The sequence below is a fragment of the Lissotriton vulgaris genome, chromosome 2_1, assembly GCF_964263255.1.
Source record: "Lissotriton vulgaris chromosome 2_1, aLisVul1.2, whole genome shotgun sequence".
In the NCBI taxonomy this organism is placed as follows: Eukaryota; Metazoa; Chordata; class Amphibia; order Caudata; family Salamandridae; genus Lissotriton; species Lissotriton vulgaris.
Window position 1 is genome coordinate 1,225,548,573 of NC_141687.1, and position 27,864 is coordinate 1,225,576,436.

The window sequence follows — 27,864 nt, forward strand, 5'->3', positions numbered from 1 at the left end:
CTTGACTCCATGTGGTGTGGAGTGCCTGGGACCCACGTCTGAGCATCCCCAGCGCACTTATGGCGGCATTTGCAAACAAAACAGGTGATGGACCGAATGTGGATCAATGTCACACATTCACCCCAGTCCAAAGATCTGGGCCCAAATCCATCGTTTTTTTGCACTCTACACCACCCTAAGCGTGGAAGGGTATACTCAGACGTGAGTCCCTTGCTCATTGCACCATCAGGATTCAAGCAAGCCGGGCCGAAGACGGCTGTAATGCCAGAAACCGGTCCCCGGAAGCTTGTTTCCGTCCAGTGAAAGAATTGGCTTGGTAGTTTGGTCTGCCCTGTTCCCATGATGCACTGGGCCAGGGACAGACTAATTTGCATATAGCCAAGTTCTGAGCTGGGATGGTGCAGTGAGCTAAAAAACGGTGTTGGATTAAGCCCTGATCTCTTGACTGGGTGAGAGTATTCTGCTTAATTCAGAAGCTCTTTCCATCACCACCCCCTTTTGCTTGTGTGTCTGGGGCATTGTGGTATTATATAAGAGGCTGCATATGCTTATGCCACCTCGACTATAATCTGAACTGTGCCAGCATGATCAAGAGGGCAACATTCCAAATTTTGTATGGTGGGTTTGTCTCATGCAAATTAGGGAACATTTTGCTTTTGCAGCCACAGTATATTGTAAACACAGGCACAGATGCGAAAGATCTGCTGGGAGTGTGCCACAAAAGGTGGTGCTTATTCTGTGCAGCCCAAGTGTGTGTGGACACCCCAGTTATTCCCCTGCACGCAGGTGCAGTAACAAACTGCTTCTGCCAGGAGGGGGATACCTTTCTCCCTTTTCTAAGAGGCCAGTCCACCTCCACTGAAATGCGGAGCAACGGTTTAATAGCTCAGTCCTTTCTTTCACTAAGGTGGTCTCCTCAGCTCAGGCACAAACTATCAAGATTTTGCCCCTACTTCGAAGACAACAGTAATTTAAAACCAGGTGTCATGTCCTAGTCTGCAGCTGGTGCACATAAGCAGTGGGTGCACTGACTGAGTCATACAGTAAATAGTGTCACTGTGGAAAATATGTATTTTAGGCCCAGGGATTTTTCTTCTTTAAACTTTGGGTTGGGGGCTCGCCTCTCCTAATGTCAGGCCAAAATTCCCACCCGCTCAAACTGTCTTTCGGCACACAAACCCCGCCCAATGTCACAACACCAAATACTACAACCATCCCCATGCAAAGTGAGAGGTACTTTGGATCCTTCTGGAGTAGTTTAGAAATATGGGCCAGCAGTAGTGGGTAAACACCACCATTATGCCTCCTCTGAGTGGCAGAAAGACTATTTGATGCCCCGGTGTAGGACTGGATGCCAAAAAGAGCTGATACTCCACACCATTCCACCTCTAGACACCAGTTCCTGTCATCTAGTGGGTTTTCGGTCTCTCGATACAGGAAGATTGTGGGTGAACTCAGCCATTCTGCCCCACAAAGGGGGCTCAAAAACTGCCTGGTTATTGGGGGAAGTGAGTGAACCCCCGTGCAAAAACGTGCAAGGCTTGCACCACATTCCTTTTCTCACTGTTTTCCCTGGTTTTCTGGTGGGCTTTCTTCCCTCCTTGAAGGGACCAGATATGGGGTAAATGCCCAGTTGGTTCACTTGGGAGGTAAAAAAGCACCTAAGACCACGAGAACAAAAAAAATTTACAAAAAAATATGTGGGTTGGGGCAGCATGTTTTGGCATTGGGTGTCCTACTAATTCCTTGGACTCCAGACATTTTTTCTTCCCCTCTTGGACAGCACCTGGGACCATTTACCACTCATATGCCAACACTCCTATAGGAGGATAAGGTGTATCTGAGAAATAAGGATAAAGTGAGAAACGTAAATACGGTGGGCACCAGACCATCTCGTATTAGGCCATAATAGTTGGGAAGTTTTTCTGCACCCACAGAGAGGAGGCATGAGGGATTTACCCCTTTCTTTGCCAGCATTGGTGTAGCTAGTGTGTCATGGGCCCTAGTGCAAGGTAGGAAATTGCCCCCCTGGCTGCGGTCTGAACTATGAAACACTGCAATAATCATGATTCAGTGGGCCTCTAGGGCCCAGGGACACTGCAACTGCTGCAGCTGTAATAGCTACGCCCTTGGTAGCTGGCGCATCGCAGCCCCAGTCAGCGTGGGGGAGTTCAACGGCCGTATTCCTTTTTCCGAGGTGCTGTGCGAATTTGGGGAAGTGCGATCAGGCTGAAAGAGTGGTGTGGAAGAGGCTGCTCTGCGGAGGTTCGACGTTTGTCTGCAGTTTGGGACGGACGGAAGTATTTCCTGTCAGGACATCGAGTGTCACCTGATTAAGCCGGAAACCTACATAGCACCCGGCGCACCAGTAGCTAAGGGCTGGGTGTTTCGGAAATAACAACCCTTGGTGGTTTATTTATTCATTGGGACAGCCGTCTTTGAGGCTGCTTTGTGGGAGTTTTTGCATCAGTATCCCCTCACCTCAGTTAAGCCGAATAGTAGGTTTCATGTGGTACAAGCCCTCAGAGTGTTGCGATGAGTGAAAACTTTCAACTGCTTAGTGGATCAGGAGAACTATGTGTCCTCCACAACAACTGGAACTGTGACTGTTATAGCAAATGTAACCTAATTTGTGAACTGTGGTGGGGAAGTATTTTGCGGGTATTTTCTTTTGTATGACCTAAGCCAAGTGGTAAGTGAGGTGTACTAGGGTTTCATTGTCTTTTTCCACGTATATTGGAGGGTAACCATGGCAGCAACAAGCATGAGTCAACCCCCACCCTTCTTGAACGAGATAGGGGAACCTGAAATCAGCTGGAAGGAGTGGGTGAAATTATTTGAGTCTTACTTTATAGCGGTTGGGGGTGAAAAGTACAAGGCAGAAAGGAAAAAACACATATTGTTGCACAATTTAGGTAGACAAGGGCGCAAGGTTTATGAGTTTCTACCTATGCTAGAACAGGAGGGAGAGGGTGAAACTGATGTTGATGTGTATGAACAAACCATGGGAAGGTTAGAGAAACATTTTGGGGACAGGATAAATGTGGTGTTAGAACGCCATAAGTTTTTCAAAAGATGTCAAGGAAAACAAGAGTCTGTGCAAAATGTTATTGCTGCATTGTGGGGATTGGCACAGCTATGTGAATTTGGTAGTTTAACTGATTTCATTACAAGACCGGAGGCTACCATTATGCAAATACTTTTATTTGCTGCCCAAACATGCAGCCCTTTAAAGAATGTCATTACATCACAATAAATAGAACTTTAACAACATAACAACTAGGTTGAGCAGGCTCCTATCTTCCTCTTTTGTTCGCTGCTCTGACACAGATAAGTACTATTTTTTTTAGCATACCATCTTGATTTTATTTATAGATATTTTAGATGTATTTTATGGCTCTACTATTATTAGACAACTAACGTTTACTTATTTATTTCAATTTATAAATGTAGAGTCTGCTTTTATATTGTTTAATTTAACATCATTGTAGATATCGTTCCCAGTCCAATTTATGGTCGGGATTAGCCTATCATTTCTGTTTATTTTATGAGATCGAGAAATTAATTCATGGTAAGTACTTTAATATTTTCTAGAAACATTGACATTGATCTAACTGATTCGAGCACTTTCTAAACATCGAGGGAAGGACTCTCGAGTAAGGATCCCTAGTAGTTTAGAAGCGCTTTTCTTTTTATAATTCATTAAAAAAAAATTTTTAAAAGGGGAAAAGACGAAACGCTGACATATTTATTTGATTTTCCGCGTCTTTTAGGAACATAGAGACGCGGGTACGTGCCAGCTTGACGACGGGCCTTGCGCATGCCCATTATGCTCCACTATGCTACCTTGAAGCCTCACGTGTCTCCTAGCAACTAGCTGGGGACGCGGAAATGTAGAACATCCTCACGTGATCATCCTCTCGCTTCAATACACGGAGATTCTTTTGAATTCCGTCCTGGTCTCCATAGTTACACCTTTCTCGAGAGTGTAACGGAGACAGGGAACACAGTCTTTTTACAGAGCCTAAATCAAAATAATTAACCGAAGAAGGTCTTTTTACAAAGCCTAAATCGAAATAACTAACCGAAAAAGGTTAATATTTACTGATTTAATACTGGAAGAAGATCGCCATCTACTGGCCTATAACAGAATCGGTGCAGGAGTCTCTCCTTTAAGATAAGTGAAAAATACTGCCTTTAAGAAAGAAAGACTTTTCCTGAAATTACTCTAACGAGATTTCCTTTTCAATTAACACTTGAAAAGATTATTTAGACTTAAAATCTATCTGGAGTACGTTTCTATTATAAATTTCGTTATGGAAAACAACACCAATGATGGAAATGTTTCCCCCAAGGAACCTTTGCCTGACAACATTAGAAACCTCTTTAGAGAGGAATTGAGATCTTCTATTAAAGAGGCTGTAGACGATGCTCTCGCAAAGAGAAAGAGAGTTTCACCTACGGAGGAGAATAACTTCTCACTTTCGGATGGGGAATCTCCTTCAACATTGGTGGCCCTCGCGCCACAAGAGTTATTGGTGCTCCTTGCAGCACAATAGATAGACCTCAATTACTTGATGCAGGGAGAAGAGGTGTCCCTAGCGGCACAATAGAAGACGGTACCCTCTACGGGACAAATTTATTTATTTATGAAATTTGTTACGCGCAGGCAAATAACCGAAGGCGTCTCGGCGCTAGATAATGACAGCTCAGAAAAAGATGATAAAGATTTATTGGTTAAAAAGCCAGGTCTTTATTTTCCTTCTAAAGAGAGTAAGAGTAGGGCAGGATCTGATGTCCGTATCAAGTGAGTTCCACAGTTTGGATGTGGCAACAATGAAACAGCGGTCACCCCATGAAGCTGTTTTGGTTCGGGGCACAGTCATCAACAGGGCATTCATGGAACGTTGTGTTCTGTTAGGGGCATAGAATGCCAAAGAGTTGATGAGAAAGCGAGGCCCTAACTTACGGGAGGCTTTGTAGGCTATACAAAGTGCCTTAAATTTGATTCAATTATTTACAGCCAACCAGTGGTAATTTTTAATCACTTGGTGTGAGAAGTTGGCCTGGTATGTGATGCTCACTAATTCTAGTGATCACCTTGTACCATGCCAAGCAACCCTTATGATGATTGGTTGTAAGTCAACCTTATAGACCAGCTATTCTAGTGGTAGCGTGAACAAAGCAGTCTTAGGCTAAACTCTGAAAGGCATTTGAGCCAAGCTGTTTTACCATATACAACCCCCTTAAATACCAATGAAAGGACACCACACAGATATATATTGAAATATATATATATATTTATTAACTACAAATATCCCCTATACTCTTTATGAGCACAGAAGCACAAGCGTTAAAACAAAACACAGTTGAAATACACAAAAGTTGCACACTATATAGATGAGCCCTAGGGGCCACCTAAACCATATACTAAGAAAGTGGTATAAGAGATACCAATCGAAAAGGAAATAGGCCTAGGGCCTTGGGAATCGCTGGAGCTGATCGGGACTAGCAGTGACTAAGTCGGGAAAGGCCCGCGGGACTCGGGTGCAGTGTTTAAAGTGCACGCATTCACCAATGCATTGTCTATGGTGCGTAAAAGTTACAAAGTTAGTGTTTTAGGAACCTTCGGAGTGACCTAGAGGAGTGAAACTTTAGACACAGACACTAGAGGTGTGTACCAGTGTAGGAACACCGGCCGTGTTGAGTTACCTCACCCACAGGAAGCGGGTGCACAGGTGCGAAGGAGTGTCGGGTTTCGTCACGCAGGTCGATGGTGCTTGGAGCTGAAGATGCTGCAGGCGGCTCGATGTGAAGAGTTCCGGTGGATCCAAGGGTGGATCTGAAGTGGTGAAGACCTGAAAGCAGAAGGGGACAATGTTCAAAGTCACTAGCCAGTGACTACCGTGGAACCAGATTGGAACCAGGCGATGTCGGGTGCAAACAGGCGATGAGGTGTATCTTCTCTCTGCAGCCACGAAGAGGTCGAGGACGTCCAGGCGTCGGTCACGAGCTGTCCCACGAAGGCTCTAGCTGATGGCGGTGTCGGCAACTTGATCGGAGCAAACAGGCCTTGGCTAATGCAAGCCACGCAGGAATCGAAAAAGGCTTATCACTCGGACCAGCAAGGTCAGAGCGGGTGCTCCTTTTTACAGGAGCGAGGGCAAGTCTGGAGCAACCAGACCCGCAGTGTAAATTGTAGGTTTCGTCGCCAAGATGGCCGCTGAACACGTGGCAAGTGGCCGGGATGGCGCCTCGAGTGGCACGATGCAAAAGAGCCCCACGCAGATCTGGGGGGCTGATCTTCGGTGCAAGGGCTGCTCGGTTGTGGGGCTTCTCAATTCCCAAAGCACAGCGTCGAGGGTGCCTCGGGTGCTGCGCAGTCAGCTTTTCAGATGTCTTCCGAGATGTCCGGTCCCACGTCTCTCGATGCCTCCACGGGTCCCTTCTTTGCAGGGACTGTGGATCGGGCGGTGAGAAGTCTGGGAGTCTAGGTCTCGTCAAGCTCTGGGCTCGGGCTCTGGCGGGAGGCGGCGGCAAAGCAGACGTTGAGTTGCTGGATGGTGCCTGTGTTCACAGGGTGGCCACTCCTAGGCCACAAGGGAGATGCTCTTCAGTCTTCTGTGCAGCAGAATGTCGAAGTCCAGTCGTCTTCTTAGTTTCAAGTTGATTCAGGATGATCTGAGGTGCTATAGCACTGCTCCCACTCTTATTCCCAATCTGAGGGATGGATCACCTGCTAGGTCCCTCCTCTGGGTGGGACCAGGAAGGGGGGCGGTTACACCCCTTTCCTTTGTCCAGCTCCTCGCCAGGCCTGGGTCTGGAAAGTCCCAGGACCGGTTTGGACTGGCTTATGCACGGGGACACCTTGTGTGCCCCGGGCATGTCTCATTCCTTTCAGCCCCGTCCTACCCAATACACAAAATCCTGTCTGGGGTGGTGCTCGCACCTCCCAAGGCAGGAAACCCTTTGTCCAAGCCTCCCTCGCTGGAAGGACTCCCAGCAGCAGGAGGTCAGACTTGTGTCTGTGGTGGCAGCATCCATTTTGTGATGCTGAGGCTCTGGTTAACTTTAACCGGGGTTAAGGCTATGTACATGTCGTGTCCCTCTAGAAGGGTGGAATGCTATCCCCGTCAACAGAACTGTCGAGGGAATAGTATTCCAAATCGTATGACACCTTACTCGACATGTTTTGATAAAGCCAAACCAAAGTTAGCATATAACCGCGAGGATGATAATGCACTTAAGAGTATATGGTATGGCAATATCCCGGAACAGCTAAGGGAGTTGTTCCCGACAGCTGCAGACAGGCTCAGCTCATGCTAGCGCACCATCTCACATGAAACCACGCACTCTGCCCCCAGGATTGCAGGGGCCTTCCATAGGTTAACATGTGTCCAGTTAAGGTTAGATATAGGGATACTATATCTAAGCAAGAGGTGATTACACCAACTTACCCCAGCTGAGTGATCAGCCAGTTGTGTCAAATATGGAGGCCAGGCCAGGGGTGGCACAATACATACTGCAGCCCCTGGTAGGCCTTGGAAACACCTATGCCCTGGGTACCTAGATTACACTGTTACAGGAGCAATAAGGTGAACCAGTTCCAATTCGTAATGCACTTAGAGTGCATTGGCAGTAATTTAGAGAGAGAACAGCAGGCTGTGGGTCTGATTAGCAGGCCCACAGCCACATTAAGTCATAAACCAGTGAAGCAAAAAGCAAAAATTTGGGGTGACCATAGGATAGCAGACCCTACTCTCCTACATGTACAAGCTTCCTTTTTGAAAGCATATATGATGTAAAATGTACTATATATTATATTATATATTGCAACCCAGACTGCAAAAAAATATATGGGTGATAGATTTAAATTTTGGGGTCCCAGAGAGCATTCTAGCAGCTGCATTTTGCACAGACTGTAGTTTGCGGATGACTTTCTGTTGAGCATTAATGAAGAGTCCATTACAATAGTCTAGGGTTGACATAACAAAAGCCGTAACTAATGTTTTACCTGAGTCGGGAGGAAGAAAAGGAAGAATCTTTTTGATGGATTTAAGTTTGTAAAAGGCAGTTGAAGCTATGGAATTTGCATGAGCAGCAAATGTTAGTTTATCATCTAGCAGTACCACCAGGTTTTTTACTTTAGTAGTTGGTATGGGCGGAGAGCCTAATTCGTCGGGCCACCATGCTCCTGGCCAGTTAGGGGACAGATTTCCAAAGATCCAAAAGAAATGATTGTTTTGAAAGTCAACCATCAGACTATGATAATTTTGACGAATTTATCTTTGATCCTCAAGACTCATTTGAAGATATTGATGAACATTTACAAAACCCTTCTACTTCTTCCTCAGTCAAAGACCCATTTGGTGGGGAAATGTTTAATCCAACTACAATCCGTCATCCCCGTAGCACCGAATGGTGGCCTATGGACCATGTTGATAAATATCTATCACAATGGGTTAGAAAACCCCTTGATATCAATACCCGTAATCTTTTAAGGAACAAATGCCCTCGTCCCTCTTCGGAGGACAACATTTGTAATACTCCTAACCTTGATCCTGACCTAATCACCTTCCTGTTCAAATCTGGAAGGGATCCTACAAAAGGAATCGAAAGAGGTCTTAAACAAGCTCAAGATAAACTACTTGATGTAATGGGACCACTCTAAAATTCTGGATATGATTTACCTATAAACATTGAAGTACTTCGAGGATGGTCACAACGTGCTATTTGCCTTATTGGCAATGCTTTAAACACAGCAGCGCCGCAACTGGGCGCTCGCACCCAGCCCACACAGCTGTTAGCTCCTACTTAACTGAATTGTGATCCACCCACAGTCTTCGAAATGGCCAGGATCCGCCCTTCCTGACATATGTATACCACACCACCAAGACGGTGCTCGAACTCGCGACATAACGCTGGGGACTGATGCCTAATCCCTTCCGCCACAGCGTGTAGGAATGCATCCAGTAACGTTTTACTCGGGCGAATGCATCGGCTCGGTATGCTGCAAACTTCACTTACATCGAGAGGGCTCCTGTTTTGGACTGAAACAGGCCACAGCCTGCCTGCTCAAAGAATGAAAACACAGCACTGCCAAAAGGTATTCTGCATAGTAATCCTCTTTACCCTGAACTACTGGTCTGTGCTTGCTGCAGACTTTGTTCCCCGCTTACAGATCCTTCAGTTTACGTGTGCATGCTATACCTTCTTTGACATAAAATAATGCATTGGCTTCTAATACAAGTCACGTGATAATATGGCGTGGTAATAGCGCACCTGGATTTTGGCTACAGGGGTATAACAATCATACCATTATGTGATATTAAGAGGGGGTTGTAAATTGTTCCACTATAGGTTCTTATAGAAAGGAACATAACCTGCATGCATTGGTGCACTCATTTCTATACATGAGTTTATAATGGCAGACCTCTTTCCGGGGACAGATTCCGCGAGATGGTTTGGATCCGGAAACCGTTGCGGTAATACCATAAGCTTAAATGCTGTTGTGCTATAATGCTATTTTAGGGGAAACGCATTTTCTGACTCAAATCAGTATCAATGCCAACTAAGGACATATTGTGCTGGACATTGCTCTTCTGGATGCCCTCTGGGTTATTACCTGCCATCTGGCGCTGGCCAGACTACAGCTTCCTCGCCCTAAAATCTCTTAGCAATCCCAGCGTGCATATCTCTTGTCGGATATTGCGTCTATGCCTTTAACGTGGCTAAAGTTGCGAAAATGAGTTTCAGCAGCGGAGACCCACCTCTTAGGCGCTTAGATAAGGGGTGGTCTGCGGCTAGCAATCACAATCACAGGCCTCATAATTTGCTATCTTTCCATCAGCAGCGCCTGGCGGTTCAGCCAATGATGAGTATTAGACGTTTTCTCCGGAGTGGCCAAGCTGAATAATGGAAAACTGCAATACTTAGGCGGCGGCAAGAGAATCTGGTGAACAGGAATTTAATTCCGGCTGTCATCTCCGGCAACATGCTCAACTGCTAACCGCGTGAAAGAGGAGTTCAAGCGACACTTGATGCATTTCGGAATAAAAAACAGGGTGATGCTTCACGGAGCTGCATTGCCCTGGTGGATGGAGTCAGGCCATGAGCACACCTCTTCAGGGTCTCATCCCCCCACAAACACTTTTGTAACATACCCGATTGGGCCACGGACAGCCACAGAGGCTAACTTGCTTTAACTCAATCACTCCCACGGTCTTAAACAGTGCACCTCCGCTATGCATGTATCATATCCAGACCATTACTAACTTGGCGGGAGTGCCCCCAATATGCAACAGGCATGCCTGATCCAACTGCATCGCCTCAAAGTGTGCACCAGCCCCACTGCAGGAGTCCGCAACTGCAGCGATAGAGGCTTCCCCTGCCTAAAAGTTCACCGACCCCCAGGGCTCACCCTGCATCTGACAGCACAACAGACGGGGGAAGGGGGTGGTGTACAGTTCTAATAATGGCCGCCCGAAGAGCACCAGCTCCTGGCGTGCCGGGGTCCGGCCTCGCACCGCAGCCCACCCACCAAGTGCCCGTGGCGCGGCATGCCTGCGGTAGGAGGTGGGGGGGAAATGGATGGTAGGGGCGGTTCTCCATGATGCCTCGAGATGGCAGAGGCGTAGCGGGGGGGGGATTAGACGTTGTTGACGATAGCCTCTAGATGGTCAAAGCGCTGCTCGGTGGCCTCCCCACTGCACCGAAACTGGGGTCCACCGGATACCATGCATCCGTTACGTCATATGCGCCACACCCCGGACCAAGGACCCACGATTGGGCCACGTACTGAAAAAAGGGGGGGCTGATCAGCCGCGCAACAGCAACGTTTGCGTGTTAATGGCGGGGTGGGCCCAAAGATGGCCCAAAGGGCCCAGCACGGAGGTGCCCCCAATGCAACCCCTCCGGCCGAGCCACCGTATCCGCAGGCCTACCGTATGCTGGCCTGGCGTGCTCCCCCTGACTGGTAGTTCCGGAGCAAGTGAACCGGGATAACGATACAAAAAGGGTGGGGGGGGAGGGGAATAGAGAGCCACCACACTCACCCTGGGTGGGGCCCTCCCCGTAGCCCCCTTCGCCACTCCGACCAGAAAGACCCGCAGCAAGTGCGGGACCCCTGCCCCCTCAGCGGCCTGCAGCTAAGCAGGCGGCCCAGCCCTGCTCAACCTCCCGAGTGGAGGGAGTAGGCAGAGGGGGTGGAGGGGAAGCTGTCAGACGCTCATCACTCACTGCAAGATGGAGGAGCGACAAAATGTGTGTCCCCGATGGCAAGGCCACCACGACGCGTCCGGTGTGGCAAAGAGGCAGAGAAAATGGCGAGGGGGACTTATGTACACCTTGCCCTGCCTGCCGCACCGGACGTGACCTCACAGTCTCCTCCCACGCTCCCATAGGGACTCCTCCTGCCCGGGGGAGGAGTGGGAGCCAGAGGGGGGTGGGGGGAAGCCCTCTGTGACTAGGGGGGGCGCCCTCCTGAGTGGCCACCGGGTGGCCTCGGGCAGCCGCAAAGTACATGTCAAATAAATGTTTGTTAAATAAGTATACACCTTTGGATAAAAACAGCCTTTAGATGAACACAGCCCTTTGGCAGACAGATGGTGATGCCTCATAAAATCCTGCTGTGCATGTAGAACGCAGCAACCCTCACACGAAATAAGGCAAGGCGATAACAATAAATCACACACAACTGAGGGGGAAAGTGGTGAGTGATGTGGCCGTAGCACTTTTGTTTATGGTGGGGGAAGCGGGGGGTACGGGCAAGCAAGAACAGGGAGAGGTATGGGGTATGGATAAAGGTACGATGGAGGAAGCACATTAAGAATTAATAACTGAGTTGGCCTCCAACATCCTCAAGAACCTGCCAAATATCACTGAAATGAATGCAATTAGAACATGGCTTCTGGGAGCGCATGTAAAGTCCAGATGAAAGAAGCAGCCTTTTGGTGCGAGTTTTTCTGTACCCTGGTCTTGGGCACTCGATGCATGCCCTCATCCCCCTCCCAAGCCTCTCCGAGTGGGCCTGGAGTTAATGTTTAAGTCCCCCTGCTCTCAGAACCGACTTCCAGGTGCGCATTGAGACATGATGGCCTTTAAATATTTTTTTTAATTACTGGAATGGGTCTCAGGATAATGTACTCCTCTCAGAGATCAGTAATATAAACACCCAGGCGAACAGACACAATGCACACCGTGATGAGGTTCTTTGGTTTCTGACTTCTACCCGTATTCAGCCGCCGTTTTGTGTCTCGTCGCCATTTTGTGTTGCCCTCACTCAGGCAGCACGGCAAACGGAGTGTTTTTGCTTTACTCAGCTGCTACGTGTCTCTTCTGTTAAGAGTAACTCCCTGTCCTGGTTTACGAAACCGATGTCAGGGTCTGGCCGAGTTCGCTAATCCATGGCTGGGTTGATTGATCCCCGTTTCGACTGACTGGGTTTCCCTATTCTTTCCCTACTTTATCTTATCTGGCTGGCCTTAGCTATTCTCTCCTTGTGTTCTCTTGTTACACATCTATCCTTTGAGGCACACAAATACGTCCTGCCACCTGCAAATTGGATTGTCGGTACTAGCACTGATTAATTTGTTGGGAGGGGTAACACACGGGGTTTGAGAGATGGGCGTATTTGGGACATCCGATAGCTTGTTTTCCAACTTTTCCTATTGGCTTGCTTTGTATGTGTAGGGAGTAAACTTTGTAAATATGTGAAGTATAAGAGATTATGCGCCACGGATTAAAGTGGCAGTCTCCTTAGAACTTACATTCTGTATGTACTTCTGGGACAACTGTGCTTAGCTGCAGCTAATAAACCTGGTTTTCTACGCCCAACAGAGTGTCTCGTGTCTCTGTTCGACAAGGCAGGTGAACTCGGGGATCTAAGGCGTGCCCTGCGCCGCCAGACCCATAAGGCCCGGCTCTCCAACTGGCGCCCAACTTGGGCGGTTTCAGTGGTAGCGGTCCAGCCCGAGGGTCGTGAGAAGCCTCGCAAGAAAATTCCAGAGGATTCGCGAGCCACGTCAAGCGACCCCTGTATGTCGAAGTGGACCGAAGGTCTTTTTCAGCGCGGCTACTCCTCTCCGACGGCTGCTGACGACTGCTGCCCTGACTGCCGCCCTGCCTTGGACCTTCTGGTGATGACTGGTATCGCGAGACGTTAGACAGACCTCTGTTGGCGTGAGAAGACCACTTAGTTAAGTATTCGTGGGTAGCGCCCACTTTTGTTTTGTTTCTTGATTTGTTATTCGACCATTGCAATAGTCGAAGCCAAGGGGTGAGTACGTTTGTGCTGTGTTTATTGTTTTACCCCCTTGATGTTTGTGAACCGACTAGTGTGTTAAGAGATGCCTGGTTTTAGCAAATTTAGGAAGTTTTGTTGCCTTTATTGTGATAGGGACTCCCGGCTCGAGGACTCTTGTCCGATTCCTCCGGTTGGAACTCCCACCTATGAGCTCTATTCTAAACATGGTGTTGGCCCCATTGCCTTGAATGAGGCATGGATCCGATACACGAAGAAAGATGATGTTTTACAGTGGCCACAAAATGGTAGCTTTGAGCCTGATATATTAGAGAATTTGGAAGCAATTTTGTTCAAAAGAAAAGCCCGGCCGGCAATGTTTGACTCTTTCCGTCTTTGGCGTAAAGAAGCAAAACAGAGAGAAATTAAACAGGCAAAAAGAGATAGAAAAATGAAGGATATGACGATCATACAGGCTGCCCAGCAGTTTAAAGACAATGAGACTGATCGAGCGATTGAGGTCTCAGACAGACAACATCGTATGGCGATAGATCGATGCTACCCTGCGTTGCCTACTACTCCGCAGAATAAGGATCTTGACGAAGATCCCTTAATATCCCATTTGTTGAGGTTGCCTCCGCCTTATGTACCAGGAGCTAATGCACCCTTATTGTTGCCACCTGGCCAGCAACCTGTTGTTCAGCCAGCTGGTCCGGTTCTTCCGCAATTGCCTCTTCCTGCATTGCCACCTCCGCCTCCTTTGCCACTACCTTCTGTACCTCAGTCTCCTTCGTCTTCTCTTGTCGCGACTAGTCCTTCTCTTCCTTTGCTCAATACCGTGTCCCCAATTCTACTGTCCGATTCTTCCCCAACTCGCAACCGGTTGGTTGATACTGTTACTGGTCTTTTCTCCCCCCTCTTGGAGTCTTTTAATAGGACTCCTGCCTTTTCTCGAAGGCAATCCCGTAGTCAAATACCAGATTCTAACGAACGAGTTGCGTTGGACTCTCTTGCTCACAAATGGATGAGGAGTGGTCCACATTATATTGTACCCGATATTCTGAGTACCTTTCTCCAGTGGAAAGCGCCCACGCAGAAATATGTTTTTAATGTTATGTGCGAGATTCTCGTCAAAGGATCGGAGAATATGGAGTTGGATTTAACTCTTCAGGGTCTGTTGGATGTACAGGATAGTTTTGATAAAGGGCTTATTGTGGGTCCTGCAGTTGAGTACGCTGTAAAGACACTTTTCACTTTCAGGTCTTTATTTTCCTCTCAGACTGCTTTTGGACCTGATCCTGCAGTTAAACAGGAAATGAAACATTATCCTATGAGGGAAGTTCCTCCAGTATGGAGAGAAGTTCCGCAAGCAGGTGCTGTTCAGGCTGTCCCTGCTCATTTCCAGCGTATATGGGTACACGTCCCTTGGAAACGAGCTGAAGTTTTGGTGGTTAAACAGTCCCTACCGGACCCTCGTAAAAATCCTGCGGGATATTACAAAGAGCTGTCCCAGACTGTTGATGCGTGCATTATGAATTTGGCTGAAATTGATATGTTGATGGGGAATTTAGTTCCACAAGCGTTGTAGGCTCGGATTCGTAGGGAAGATCATGACCAAGCTTTAGGTGGTAATTGGGCTGCCATAGCTGCTGCAGACACGGCACAAGTGGGTGGTGCTAAACCCGATGATTTGATTACACAATTGCCTGATAGAATCATCGCTCTGATGAAGACGATGATGCCTGCTTTACATGTTAACTGGGATAAGTTAGCTGCGTGTTAGCAGAAGAAAGATGAGTGTCTCAGATTTCTTTACTCGTTTTGAGGAGACGTTTCTTGATCACAGTGGTCAAGATATGAGTACTGAAGGTGGACAGCGATTATTTGTGGATAAATTTGTCTTTAAATTTACTTCCAGAATTATCGCATAAGCTGAAAGATTCAGAGAGTTCATGGGCCGTATCTTCGTCTGCACAGATATTAGCTACTGCTCAGTATTACGAGAATAGGGATAAAGAAGAGAAAGATAAGCTTGAAGAAAAAGACTAAGGACTTACAAACGAAGGTTCTTTTGCAACAGGCTTATCCCCCTCGTTCTACCCAGGGCCAATTTCAACAGCCTTGACAATTTCAGAGGTTGTTACAGAAACCTGAACCCTTTGTTCCGCGACCTTTGCTAGGTCCTAATCAATGTGCCTATTGTAAAGAGGAAGGCCATTTTAAGAATAGCCGTCCGGTTTTATTGCAGCGTAATGGTGGATTCCCAGGGCCGCGAGGCCGTGGTGGTTTTCATCAGCACCTAGAGGTAGAGGACGAGGTGCGTTGCCTCAAGGTCAGCGTTCCTTTCCCCCTCAGGATTCTGTGAATTATTTTGATCAGCAGAATAGTCAGTCTGCGCAATATTACAATGACGATTATTGTGTTGAGGATGAGGTTCAGGATTTTCATTCTAGTTAGGACAGCCGTAGACAAAGTAAGGGAGTCGTATCAGTTCCAGTGGATCAGAATGGGCCTTATGTTGAAGTTGTTGCATTGGGTGTTGCAGAGCCATTTCTTTTGGCTACTGGTGCAATGAGAAGTTCTATCATTCACTCCAAACTCCCTGGGGTACCTTTGTCTGGCTTAACTAACGTTTCTGTAGGATTTTGTGGCGCCCCAGTTACTAACCCGGTCTCATGTCCTTTGCCTCTTTCGATTGGTCCTTACAATCTGGAAGCTCCGCTTATTTTAACGACTGGTTGCGGAGAGAACTTGTTGGGTTTGGACTTGTTGAAACGTCTTCATGCAACGTTGTATTGTTAACCCTCTGGTGTGCATCTTACCTTAGGTGAGAAATTGGTTTCTCCTATGTATTTATCGAAAGACCAATTCCCACCCGAATTACATTCTCTTCCCGCTACGCTTTGGGCTACAGGTCCGAATGATGTTGGGCTGCTCAAAATTCCGCCTTACGTGGTTACTATTAAGCCTAATGTTAAACTACCACGCATTCCTCAGTATAAGATTTCCAATGACGGTGAACGAGCTTTGTTGGCTATTATCTATGATCTGGTTCAGAAGGGTGTGGTCGAAGAGACGAGAGGTAATGTTTGCAATAGTCCTGTTCTCCCTGTTCTTAAACGCACTGATCCTTCTCAGCCTCCTGTATATCGTTTTGTGATCGATCTTCAGGAGGTCAACAAGATTGTTGTCCCCCAGTTTCCTGTTGTCCCAGATATCACTGCCTTGCTTACTATGATACCAGCTTCAGCCGCATGGTTCTCTGTTATTGATCTCAAAAATGCTTTCTTCAGCATTCCTATTGCTGAGGAGTGTAGGGATATTTTTGGCTTCTCTCTTGGAGGCCGAAGCTTCCGATTCAAACGTGCACCTCAGGCTATTGTGAGAGTCCCTCCATTTATAGCCAGGCTTTGAAATCTCAGCTTGATGCTTTCATTTTGCCCCCAGGTGCCACTCTTACTCAGGATGTGGATGATTTGTTAGTTGCTGCTGATTCAGAGGATGTTTGTAAGAATGTCACTGTTGCGTCATTTGTCTGACCGGCATCATAAGGGGCCAGCCTCTAAGTTGCAATATTGCCGCCAAGATGTTACCTATTTAGGTCATCTCTTGTCGAAGGAGGGAAGGCGATTGACCCCAGAACGAATTCAAGCAATCACGCAAATGCCTGTACCATCCACACAAAGGGAGGTGCGTGCCTTTCTGGGCATTACCTCTTATTGTAGACGGTGGATTCCGAATTTTTCCTTGTTGGCTAAACGTCTGCTGGCACTTACTCTGAAAGACACACCCCAACCTCTTCCTTGGACTGATGAATGTCAGAAGAGTTTTTCTGATTTACGTGCTGCCTTGTGTTCTGCCCCTGTGTTCGGTACTCCAAATTATAGTAAGCCTTTCACACTTTACGTTCACGAAAGGGAAGGTTGCGCGTTGTCATTTTTAACGCAACAATTTGGAGACAAACAACGGCCATGTGCCTATTTTTCGGCTACGTTGGATTCAGTAGCCAAGGCATTACCTAGTTGTCTCAGAGCTACGGCATCGATTTCCATTTGTCAATCTTCTGGATTGGTACTAGATAACACTCTTGTTGTTATGGTACCACATGCAGTGGATACTCTTTTGAACAGAACGAAAACACAACACCTCACGAGTGCTCGCTTGTCTGGATATGAACTGACGCTTTTAGCTAGCCATATACACATTAGCGGTGTAATACTTTGAATCCAGCAACATTGTTGCCCATTCTGGAAGGGAAAGACACTCAAGAACAGCATGATAGTTTTCTCCGGACGGAGGAGGAAACTAAAGGCAGAAGAGACTTAAAAGACACACCACCCGTGGACCCGGATGGGATCCTATGGGTGGATGGGTCTTGTTTCAAACTTCCAAATGGCGAGACGACTGCAGCTTATGCTGTTACCACCTTGTATACGGTAGTGGAGACAGCACGCATTCCACACAATTCAGCCCAAGCAGCTGAACTAATTGCATTGACGAGAGCGTGTGTGTTGGCTAAGGGAAAGAGAGTGAATGTCTACACTGATAGCCAATACGCCTTTGGTGTGGCTCATAGCTTCGGTCGTTTGTGGAAGGAAAGAGGATTCTTTACTTCCCATGGGACTGAGATACATCATGGTAACTGACCTTCTCGAATCACTTGTTTTGCCTACCCAAATAGTGATAATAAAGTGTAGTGCTCATAGGAATATTACTGATGATGTGGGTCGCGGGAATGCTTTTGCAGACGAGATCGCGAAAGAGACCGCAAAAGACGCTACGAGTCGCATGTATGTTGCAGGCCCTCCAAGATGGGTCAGGGAGAGAGGAATGTGCGAGGACACAATAGAAAGTGTGAGAAGGATTCAAGAAGAGGCTACTGAGAAGGAATTGATTAAGTGGAAAGAAAGTACGGGAATGTTGGACGTGACAGGGTGTTGGACGGAATTGTCGGAACATCAGCGTTGGCTGTTACCAGATGCCTATGTACTACCTGTAGTTACTATGGCGCATGGTCCAGCCCACATTAGTCCAAAAGGCATATGCAAACTTCTGGCTCCAGTATGGCAGAATGAAGGAATTCCTAAATGTGCGGAGAATGTGGTGAAACATTGCATCGTTTTTTTAATGCATAATCCAGGAAAGGGAACCCCAACTCCAGCAGGTCATTTTGTTCCCCCTACTTACCCTTTTTGAGGCATTTCAAATTGATTACATTTATATGGATCGTTGTAATAACCTCAAGTATGTTCTGGTGGTGGTGTGTGCCTTTTCCAGATGGATAGAGGCCTACCCCATAAAGGACAATACTGCTTTGTCTACTGCCAAAGTCCTCTTGAAGGAATTTTTCCCGAGGTTTGGTTTGACGCGCATTGTCTGGTCTGACAATGGGAGTGAATTTTTAGGCCAAATTATGCAGAAAGTGTGTGCGGGTCTTGATATTAGGCAGAAATTCCATGCGACAAACCACCCTCAGTCAGCAGGTTTGGTAGAGTGCTATAATGGCACTCTCAAGCTTAAATTAGAGAAGATTCAGGCCAGCACGGGTCTTGCTTGGCCTGACGCCTTACCTTGGCACTTTTATCCACGAGAACTACTGTACATTCTTGTTTAGGGCTCAGTCCTTATGAGGTCGTCTTCGGGCGCCCAGCCAATGTCTAGGGAGTCCCTCGACCTAAAAAGTATTCTGACATCCAGTACCCAATGTTGATTGACTACTTGCATGGCCTCACCACTAAATTACGTGTTATTCATCAACAGGTTCAAAACGCTTTGCCGGAGGCCTCTGCAGATCCAGGTCACTCCATCCAACCCGGTGACTGGGTCTGCGTGAAGAATTTCCAGCGGAAAAAGAATCTGGAACCTCGTTGGGGCCCGCCTCTGCAAGTTTTGTTGGCAACACGTACAGCAGTAAAGGTCGTTGGGAAGAAGAATTGGGTCCATGGCGTGCACTGTAAGAGGGTACCTTTGCCTTTACCTTTTGATCAGTGGGTTCGTAAGGGTATAAATGATAGTGAAGGCGAAAGGGCCCCTCGATTTGAACATTTCAGTAGTGCACGCCTGGATCGAACGAACTCTGAGAAAGAAGACGACGACGTGTTGCAAGAAGCTGTACCATCACATCTGCGATTGAACACAGTAAATCCAGAAACTCTGTTTCAAGAGTAAACGATCCCTAATAAGACTCTGTATAACTTAAGATCCAAACAAACGAAAGACAATTGAACTCTTCTTTTTTCCATTTTCTGATTACTTTTTATTTTTTTTTAGAGACATTTCATTTTTTTCTACTATCCATCAAGTTGCAGGGTCACTGTAGGAGTCTTAAGCTGTGACCTGAGTAGTGACATAGGTCTGCAGGACTTCCAGTGTCATAGGACGGCTAACAATCACAGCTAAGTGATCTAGGAAGATTGCCGTGAGCAACGCTTTAGAGTATGGATATTGAAGTGGAAAGTAATGATAAGAATGTAAAAATGAAAAGAAAATATAAAGAACTGTTGGTTAGTCCATGTGGCATAACCTTATGTATTTTAATATGTTTATGTATTTTATTAGCTTGTGTAAGTTGGATTGTTTACACTATGCAGCAAGCACGTGTTCCAACTTCTGTTTCCTTGTCTTTTCCTACTACTGCCTTCCCGCATCAGTTTCATACACTCCCGGAACATGAGCAGATTAGGAGAACAGAATACTTCAATAATACATTTATTCAGTTATTGCATCAGCATCAACTGGTAATCAACACCACTGATTGTTGGGTCTGTGGGCTCATGCCCCATAACACAGAGAGAGGGATGCCATATTTAGTTCTTCCATTTTCCTACGAAGGTTCCGCTTGGGCTTATTTAGCCAGGCTTTCTAATATATATCAAAATCAACTTAGATATCCTCCTGGTAGTCCATATGGTGGTGGATCAGATTTTAGTCACAGTTCTTTGATAAAGGGGATAGTGGCCATGGCTAGAATCGCTGAGATTAGTAAGATTCCTGGTGATGAGAAACGAGCATATGATAGCTGGAATGTGACTCGTTATGTTACTAGCCTAACAGATAAGGCTAGACAAGGAGTTTCCCACCAATCTGGACTGTACCTCATCGAGGTAATTTCTGTCTACAGATCAATGGTCAAAATGTTAAAAATCAACAGAAGAGTGTTTTTTCCCATACTTATATCTATTCACCTCAGATTTCTTCACCGTTAGTGCCATCACAAGGCACATATTTTGTCTGTCATGATAGAGCCTATACGTGGCTTCCTACTTACTTTTCGGGAACTTGCTACGTGGCTTTTCTTCTTCTTCCTCCAACATATACTGCTCCCTCAGGTCATTATAGAAGAAGACATGCAAGAGGGGTTATTGATTCTAAGGACACAGCAGGACAAGAGGGAGGTGACTTTATTAAAGGGTTGCTTCCTTTCTGGGGCCCAATGGCCAACAGCAGAGACATTAGACAGCTAGTTCATGTTGATGAGGCTACTATAAATGTAACTTCTGGAGCCTTGAGTAACTTCAGGCGGATCGTCTTATGACTTTGCAAAATCGGATGGTTTTAGACATAGTCCTCGCAGATCCTGGAGGAGTCTGTAAATCGATCGGGTCTAGTTGCTGCATTTACATTCCTGATAATGGCCCTACGGTATACCAAGCCATTTCTAAGTTGCATATAATTTCAGAGTCTATACATCAGGACACAGGAGATTGGTCTGTGATAGGATGGTTTTGGCGACTACTGTCCACTTGGGGATGGAAGATACTAACATTCCTTGGAATGGTTTTGGCCATCATTTTTTCGTGTTGTCTCTGTTTACAGTGTGGCCCTGCTATCTGCGGTCTTTGTGCCACCATGTGTGTCCCAAGGCCTGTGTCACAGAAAACAGAGAACATTAAAATGATGTTGCAGCAACAGCTCGATGACCTCATGGCCATAGACATCGACTCAGACTAACTTGAGACCTTTGTGTTTTGCCTGAGTAATGGCAAAAGGAGGGTCTGAGGTTCTTCTGTTTATGACTACACCCCGTATTTAGCCGCCATTTTGTGTTGCCCTCACTCAGGCAGCACAGCGAGCGGAGTGTTTTTGCTTATCTCAGCTGCTACATGTCTCTTCTGTTAAAGACTAACTCCCTGTCCTTGTTTGCGAAACCGATGTCAGGGTCTGGCCGAGTTCGCTAATCCATGTCTGGGTTGATTGATCCCTGTTTCGACTGAATGTTTGGGTTTCCCTATTCTTTCCCTACTTTATCTTATCCGACTGGCCTTCGCTATTCTCTCCTTGTGTTCTCTTGTTACACATCTATCCTTTGAGGCACACAAATACGTCCTGCCACCTGCAAATTGGATTGTCGGTACTAGCACTGATTAATTTGTTGGGAGGGGCAACACACAGGGTTTGAGAGATGGGCGTATTTGGGACATCCAATAGCTTGTTTTCCAACTTTTCCTATTGGCTTGCTTTGTATGTGTAGGGAGTAAACTTTGTAAATATGTGAAGTATAAGAGATTGTGCGCCACGGATTAAAGTGGCAGTCTCCTTAGAACTTACATTCTGTATGTACTTCTGGGGGATGTATGACGGTACGACACGGGCTATTACCACGCGTACCGTTACAACGCGTGTTTTACAACGCAAGTCGTTACCACGACTTGAGCTGTAGGGTGCGGACTTAGGAATAGTTTCATTTACTATTCCAACACCAGTCCCCGTGGATAGTAGGGAAGGTGTTGGAACAGTAAATTCACTATTCCTTGTCCTCGAGCGCCCTCTAGCTCAAGTCGTGGTTCCGACTTGCGTTGTAAGAGACGCGTCGTAATGGTAGCGTGGGGTAACATCCAAATCGTAAAGGATGTTCCCCACTTCTGGGACAACTGTGCTTAGCTGCAGCTAATAAACCTGGTTTTCTACGCCCAACAGAGTGTCTCGTGTTCGACAAGGCAGGTGAACTCGGGGATCTAAGGCGTGCCCTGCGCCGCCAGGCCCATAAGGCCCGGTTCTCCAGTGACTCGCACACAGATATTCATGTGTGGACACCCATGTTCAGAGACACAAAGATGAATGAACAGATGCGCACACCCACTCAGACATATGCATGTACAGAAACACACACAGGAATGAAAACAAAGATACACATAAATGCACGCAGGCATATATGCAAACACACATGAATAAACCCACAAAGACACATGTAGACCTGGTGCCCACCAGACATTCCTGTATGAACATGCATGAGAAAGGGGGGGGGGGGGCAGTTCCTTCCTTAAACATGCCAACTTCTCCCCCTCTTTAAAAGGGGTCACTGTCAACAAACACAATTGCCTTAACACAGAAGCGATTTCTGATCAGCAAAAGACCCTGTCTCCAAAGGTCAGTCTTTTCAGAAGTAAAGCTCTGTGCATCCCGCCCCCCATCCTCCTCCCAGGCCCTGCGGGGTGATCCATCCTTGTGTAAAGGAGGTGTTTGTGAAAACTCTCCACTGCATAGGAGAGTGTAGCAGCATTCACATGTTTCCAGGGAGCAAGAGTACTCTCGGACATGCACTCGCAACTTGGGCTTTCCACAACCCAATGGAGTGAAAAAGAGCAACTCTTCCTTGTTTCATAATTGGCAATATTTTATAGAAGGGGTAAATAGAATTGGGTTTGATACTTCCAGACAAGTTACATTTTAGGGGCCCCAGAACTCGAACACAATTGTGCGGGCATCTTATATGATGTTATTCAAATAGGAAAACACGTTCCCTTAATAATGAAAACAAAAAACTAGACACTGCTCAAAATAGACCACCACAATTAAAGGCAGCAATGTAAAAGCACAGGAAGTGGAACAAATTGAGTACAGCTACAAAGAAATGAAGGCAATGAAAAAAAGCAACCCATGGGATTTAATGACGAATTTACACAAACTGAGATTGCAAAATGCAGGCATTTTTTTTTACAGCGTGGGGGCCCAAGAACATTTAAATACCATAAGGGCGCTGTACAAGCACTCAGAGTAATAAACTGTGCACTGTGCTATTAATGTAAGGTCTGTTTCGCCACACTTCCATATAAGTTAAGTAGATGAGAAAGCCAGCCATTTGAGCTTGGAAGAAACATCTGACTCATTTCAAACAGTTTACTAAAACTCTCACACCTCCCCTACTTCTTTCCATAACCAAACCCACACTGTGGTCCCTGCAGGGCAACAAACAACGCATCCAGGCTCCTCCCTTAAAAAAAACGTTAAAAAATTATGTTTCAGCTTCGAGAGGCATAGATTTGTAGTGCTGATTCAGTCCTCCCGGGAGAAAGAGCGAATGCTGGCTGTGAAAAGTAAACTTGAAGAATCAGTCGCCAGGCTCAAGGTTCCGCCCCCTCCGCTCCTTACTAAAGTAGATACTGAAACCAGGCCAAAACATTTATCCTCTTTTGATTCCACCCACTCAACCAAATCTCCAGTCCTCTCACAGAGCCAGGGATGACCAAATTCTGCAAACAATAGTTCCATTAATTAGATCATAGTTTCACAGCAGCCGGCCACAGATGCTGCACTAAGTCAAACAAATGAAAGACACCGGATTGGACGGTGGACACAAACTTTTGACTAACAAATTAAGCCTCCTAAAAGAAACGCCAGCACTTGAAAATTTTCAAAAATCACCCCGATGGTGCAGATACTTGATGCTCATGTTTTCTATGATTGCTTCAGCCGATGTTGTCCTTTGCAGTTGCCACAAACTTCTTGACAGCCGATAAAGACAGAGCTGAATAAACAGGAAGTGCAGTGCAGCTGAGGAACACACTGTGGATAAAGCACACTAAAACGCTGCCCGTTATCGCGCAACAAGAGAGCAGCCTCCACAGAAGCACTGTGTGCTTCACGGAACGACAAAGACACAGCAAGAATTACAGCAGACGTACTCTAATCACAAAGAAGCCCAGAGATCATTTGGACATTGCCCACAACAACAAAGAATTTCCGCTAAATTCTGTAATCTCTCTGATACCTTCCCTGGGGTTCGTGCATGCTTTCTCACAATAACAAAGTTTGACAAAACCAGAAGAAAAGGAGTGCTTGGGCCATGGGCCACTGATAAGAAAAACACACGAAGAACAGCAGGAAATAGTATGCTACAACCAATATAAACTGAGAAAAAAAAATAAGTGGCAAGCACACCCACACACAAATAAAAAGTAAGAATTGGATGTAATCCCCTTTAAAGATTTACATTAAACATAATAGATTAGGCGAAACCTAAAAAGGTTATTCTCCACAGGAGTTACAAACAAAAGCCAGTTGAGCTTAAACAAATAAAGCCTGCAAACAGAAAGTAAGCAAACTTGACTAACAAAAGAAAATTCCAATAGTAAGCATTGTGAGGAGTGCATTACCAGGTGAGCTTCCAACTTGTCCCCAAATCGGAGAGGTTTACACTTTAGGGCAGTTATGTACACGTTAGTCCAATGGCATGTGGACACAAACATGTTCCTGCACGCTTCACAATATTGTAATTACATTTATATAGCGCTTAATACCCATGACGAGGCTACCCCTAGTAGGCTTCGACCTGAAAAGACAGCATTAGACAAAAAAACATGCGGTTTGTCTTCTAGTATAAAAGGCATAAAATGTATGGTTTCAAAAGTTCCTATTGTTCGTACTTACTACCCACAACTCGCAAATTCATACTGGTTGTAAAAATCTAGAGCGTCGAAGGCAACATATTTTTTGTGCTTTCTATTGACAATTCATGTGAGAAACCCCCGTGCACTGCTCACCGCTCTTACCTCCTCTCACGTGTTCGAATAATCTCCACCATAAACATGCATCCGGTTAAGACCCGCCTTGAGATCAAAAACACACCAATTATATAGAGGCACCAGCAGTCCCAACAAGCACCGCCAGTCGTAAACTCAACAGTGACACTATCCTCCATCCACCAATCCATACCCCCTGTTTACACATGCTCTTTTACCCAAAGTGCTCCGGACTGCATTTCCCGGCATGCCGGGTTGCCCCTTGATCCCGGTTACGTCACATGTAGGCGGGAATCCCCCGAGTCCCACCTCGCCACTCTTTCTCGTTTCTGTTCACCTTCATGCAAAATTTTGTGAGCAGTGGCAGTCATGGCGAGTGTGTTGAGGCGCAGTTTCGGTGCGCTTCTTTCCCGGTCCTTGAGGTGTTCTCTGTTCGTGGGAGTTGTGCGTCCTGCTAGAACTATCTCGAGCTGCATCGACCGTAAGATCAAGAGGGACTTAACTACCAGCCAAATGACCTATACTATATGTTGCACTTTCCCTTTTACATGTTTACCCTGTCTCTGCCCTTGATTTGTTATTTTTTTTCTAATTGCATGCTGGGATTGTTGCCATATATATAATGATGAAAGAACGCTACACGTCCTCCGTTCAAAGTGGTGTTGGTTAAATGTCTAGAACTAACAGATGATTTGAAAAAGTGGGGCTGATATTTCCTCAGGACCGCCCAGTGTATTACCTCTTTCAGGGGGGCTCAGCTAATTGAATGGCCTCACGGTACCGGTCCATGTCCTATTGTGACTACACTGATGCGAGGTGCAAGGGTTATTAAAGAGTTCGCACGACATGCTGGTACTGCTCTTTTGAGAGAAGAGCGTGTGTCAGGCATGAGTCCGTAGTGTTTGTAATTACCTTTGAGTTTTCACACGAGTAGTGTAAAGGTTGTAAGGCTGGCGAATATGTGTATAGTCAGGGCACAAGTCCTATAAAAAGAAGTGTGGAGGGCGGGGGGGGACTGACAATATGCCAATAACCTCATGACGTCTGTAAAGATACGCTACCCACAGATGACACAACTACCTTCTAGTGTAAGTAATTGGTTTATTTCTCACAATCACACAGAGAGCGCCGAGCCTGCTGCGTCCCTGGCTCCGCACCCGCACTGAAACCTTTCGCGCGCCTACACAAGATGGCGGGTCGGCGTGCTACGCCATCACGCCGACCCGAACACTAGAGCGCTAACTTTTATATACATTCAACACCATATAGAGTCACTGTCCATCACCCATAACATAGTCCAGAAATCTGGCTGGCCTCATCACGGCCCTTCCCCTTCTGATGCACCTTAACGGGGTGGATGTCACTTTTCTCCCACTTGATCTCCCCGGGGTGTTTTCTCTACCTTCTTGACTGCTTCCCGCCTTCGGGCTCTCCTGTGACCTCTGTTCCTGCCGGGGCATCTCTCCGCTGGATGGTCTCACCGCCCCTAGCTCGCCCCTCATGTTCCCTTCATCGGTCTCTCCTTACTCCACCCCGCTTCTCTCCATTCCTTCCTGATCTTGATCCGCAATGTCCCACTGTAGTATTTTGTTGCATCTCGCCATGCGGTCTTGGGACCATACGTTCCCGTCGCTCAGCAGGGCAGCCCTGTCATACACCTCCTTGACTTGGAGAGGTCTACTGTACTTGCTGTCCCCCTTTCTCTGCAGCACCGCCAACTTGACTCTCACCCATTCGCCTTCTTCTTATCCCGTGTCTCTCACATTCCTTCTAGCGTTGTAGTGTTGTGTGTACACTGCTTGGGCTTTCTCCAAATTCGCTTGAACCACAGCTGGCGACCATTTGCTGGTCACCGTTTTCTCCTTCCACGCCCTGTTGTCCTTCGTGAATGGATCTCGGCCCCTCAATATCTGGAATGGGCTGTACCCCGTGCTCGTAGGGGTGATTCGATATGCCCGTATCATTTGCCATATCTCTCTTTCCCAGTCCTTGTCTCTCATTATTGCTGCTTGTATGGATCCCATCAGAACACGGTTAAACCGTTCCACCAGTCCATTTCCCGCTGGGTGGTATATGGATTTGTGCTTCGAAACTATGCCATTTCTTTCCATGAATTTGGCCCACTTATCTGAAGTGAACTGTGGGCCATTGTCACTCAGTATAAGTTTGGGGATCCCTTCCCTCAGGAAGGTGTCGGTTAGGAATTTGAGTACGGTTTCAGTGTCCATTTCTTCTTCCACTCTCACGTCTGGCCACTTTGAGTACCTGTCCATAAGCGCACACACATATTTCTGTGTTCCTTGTCCATCAAGAATCAGACCTAAAATGTCAATAGATAACTCTTCCCATGGATTCGTGGGGGTGTCGAATTTGCCCAAGGCTGGCCTGAGTGGTTTTAAAGTCTTGTCCGCTTGTTGACATTGGGTACACTCCCTGACATGGCGTTCTGCTTGTATGTCCATGCCCGGCCACCAGTACCCTTCTTTTGCTCTCAATTTAGTCTTTCCGATTCCCAAGTGACCTTCGTGTAGCAGCGCAAGTAGTCTGGGAATGATTCCTCTTGGCGGTATCACCTTGTCTCCTCTGTATATGAATACCCCCTTGTCATCCACCAAGAGTTCTTCTCTCACCTCATAGTGCCTCCGCAAGTACCCATTCAGATGTTTTTTTTCAGGCCACCCACTCACTATGCATTTCACTACATCCTGTAGATCCTGGTCTTCTCTGTAGGCTTCCTCCCATTCTTGGTTGCTGATGACTCTCTCATGATCCTCCATAAGCGCTACCATATCTTCCATGGTGTCCCGATCCTCTTCTTCTTTTTCCATCAGTGCCGCCCGGCTTAAGTAAACTGCTACCTTGTTTCTGTTTCCGGGGATGTATTCC

The 27,864-nt window shown here is 46.6% G+C and overlaps 2 protein-coding genes across 3 annotated transcripts in view; one reads left to right on the top strand and one right to left on the bottom strand.

The window, feature by feature from the left end:
• The window catches only part of THYN1 (thymocyte nuclear protein 1), a 362,553-nt gene extending 337,336 nt beyond the window's left edge, over positions 1-25,217 (bottom strand). The window contains exon 1 of one of the 2 annotated variants that reach the window (XM_086956944.1): positions 25,197-25,217. The gene's annotated coding sequence lies outside the window, so the exon portion shown is untranslated. Of the gene's footprint in view, positions 1-25,008 lie in introns of both variants that reach the window. The other variant, XM_086956945.1, reaches the window with a different exon arrangement.
• Positions 25,218-25,255: 38 nt separating this feature from the next.
• Positions 25,256-27,864, top strand: part of ACAD8 (acyl-CoA dehydrogenase family member 8) — a 350,191-nt gene continuing 347,582 nt past the window's right edge. The window contains exon 1 of the mRNA XM_086956943.1: positions 25,256-25,459. Coding sequence (XP_086813069.1) covers positions 25,348-25,459 — 112 coding nt within the window. The 5' untranslated portion in view covers positions 25,256-25,347. The remainder of the gene's footprint in view (positions 25,460-27,864) is intronic.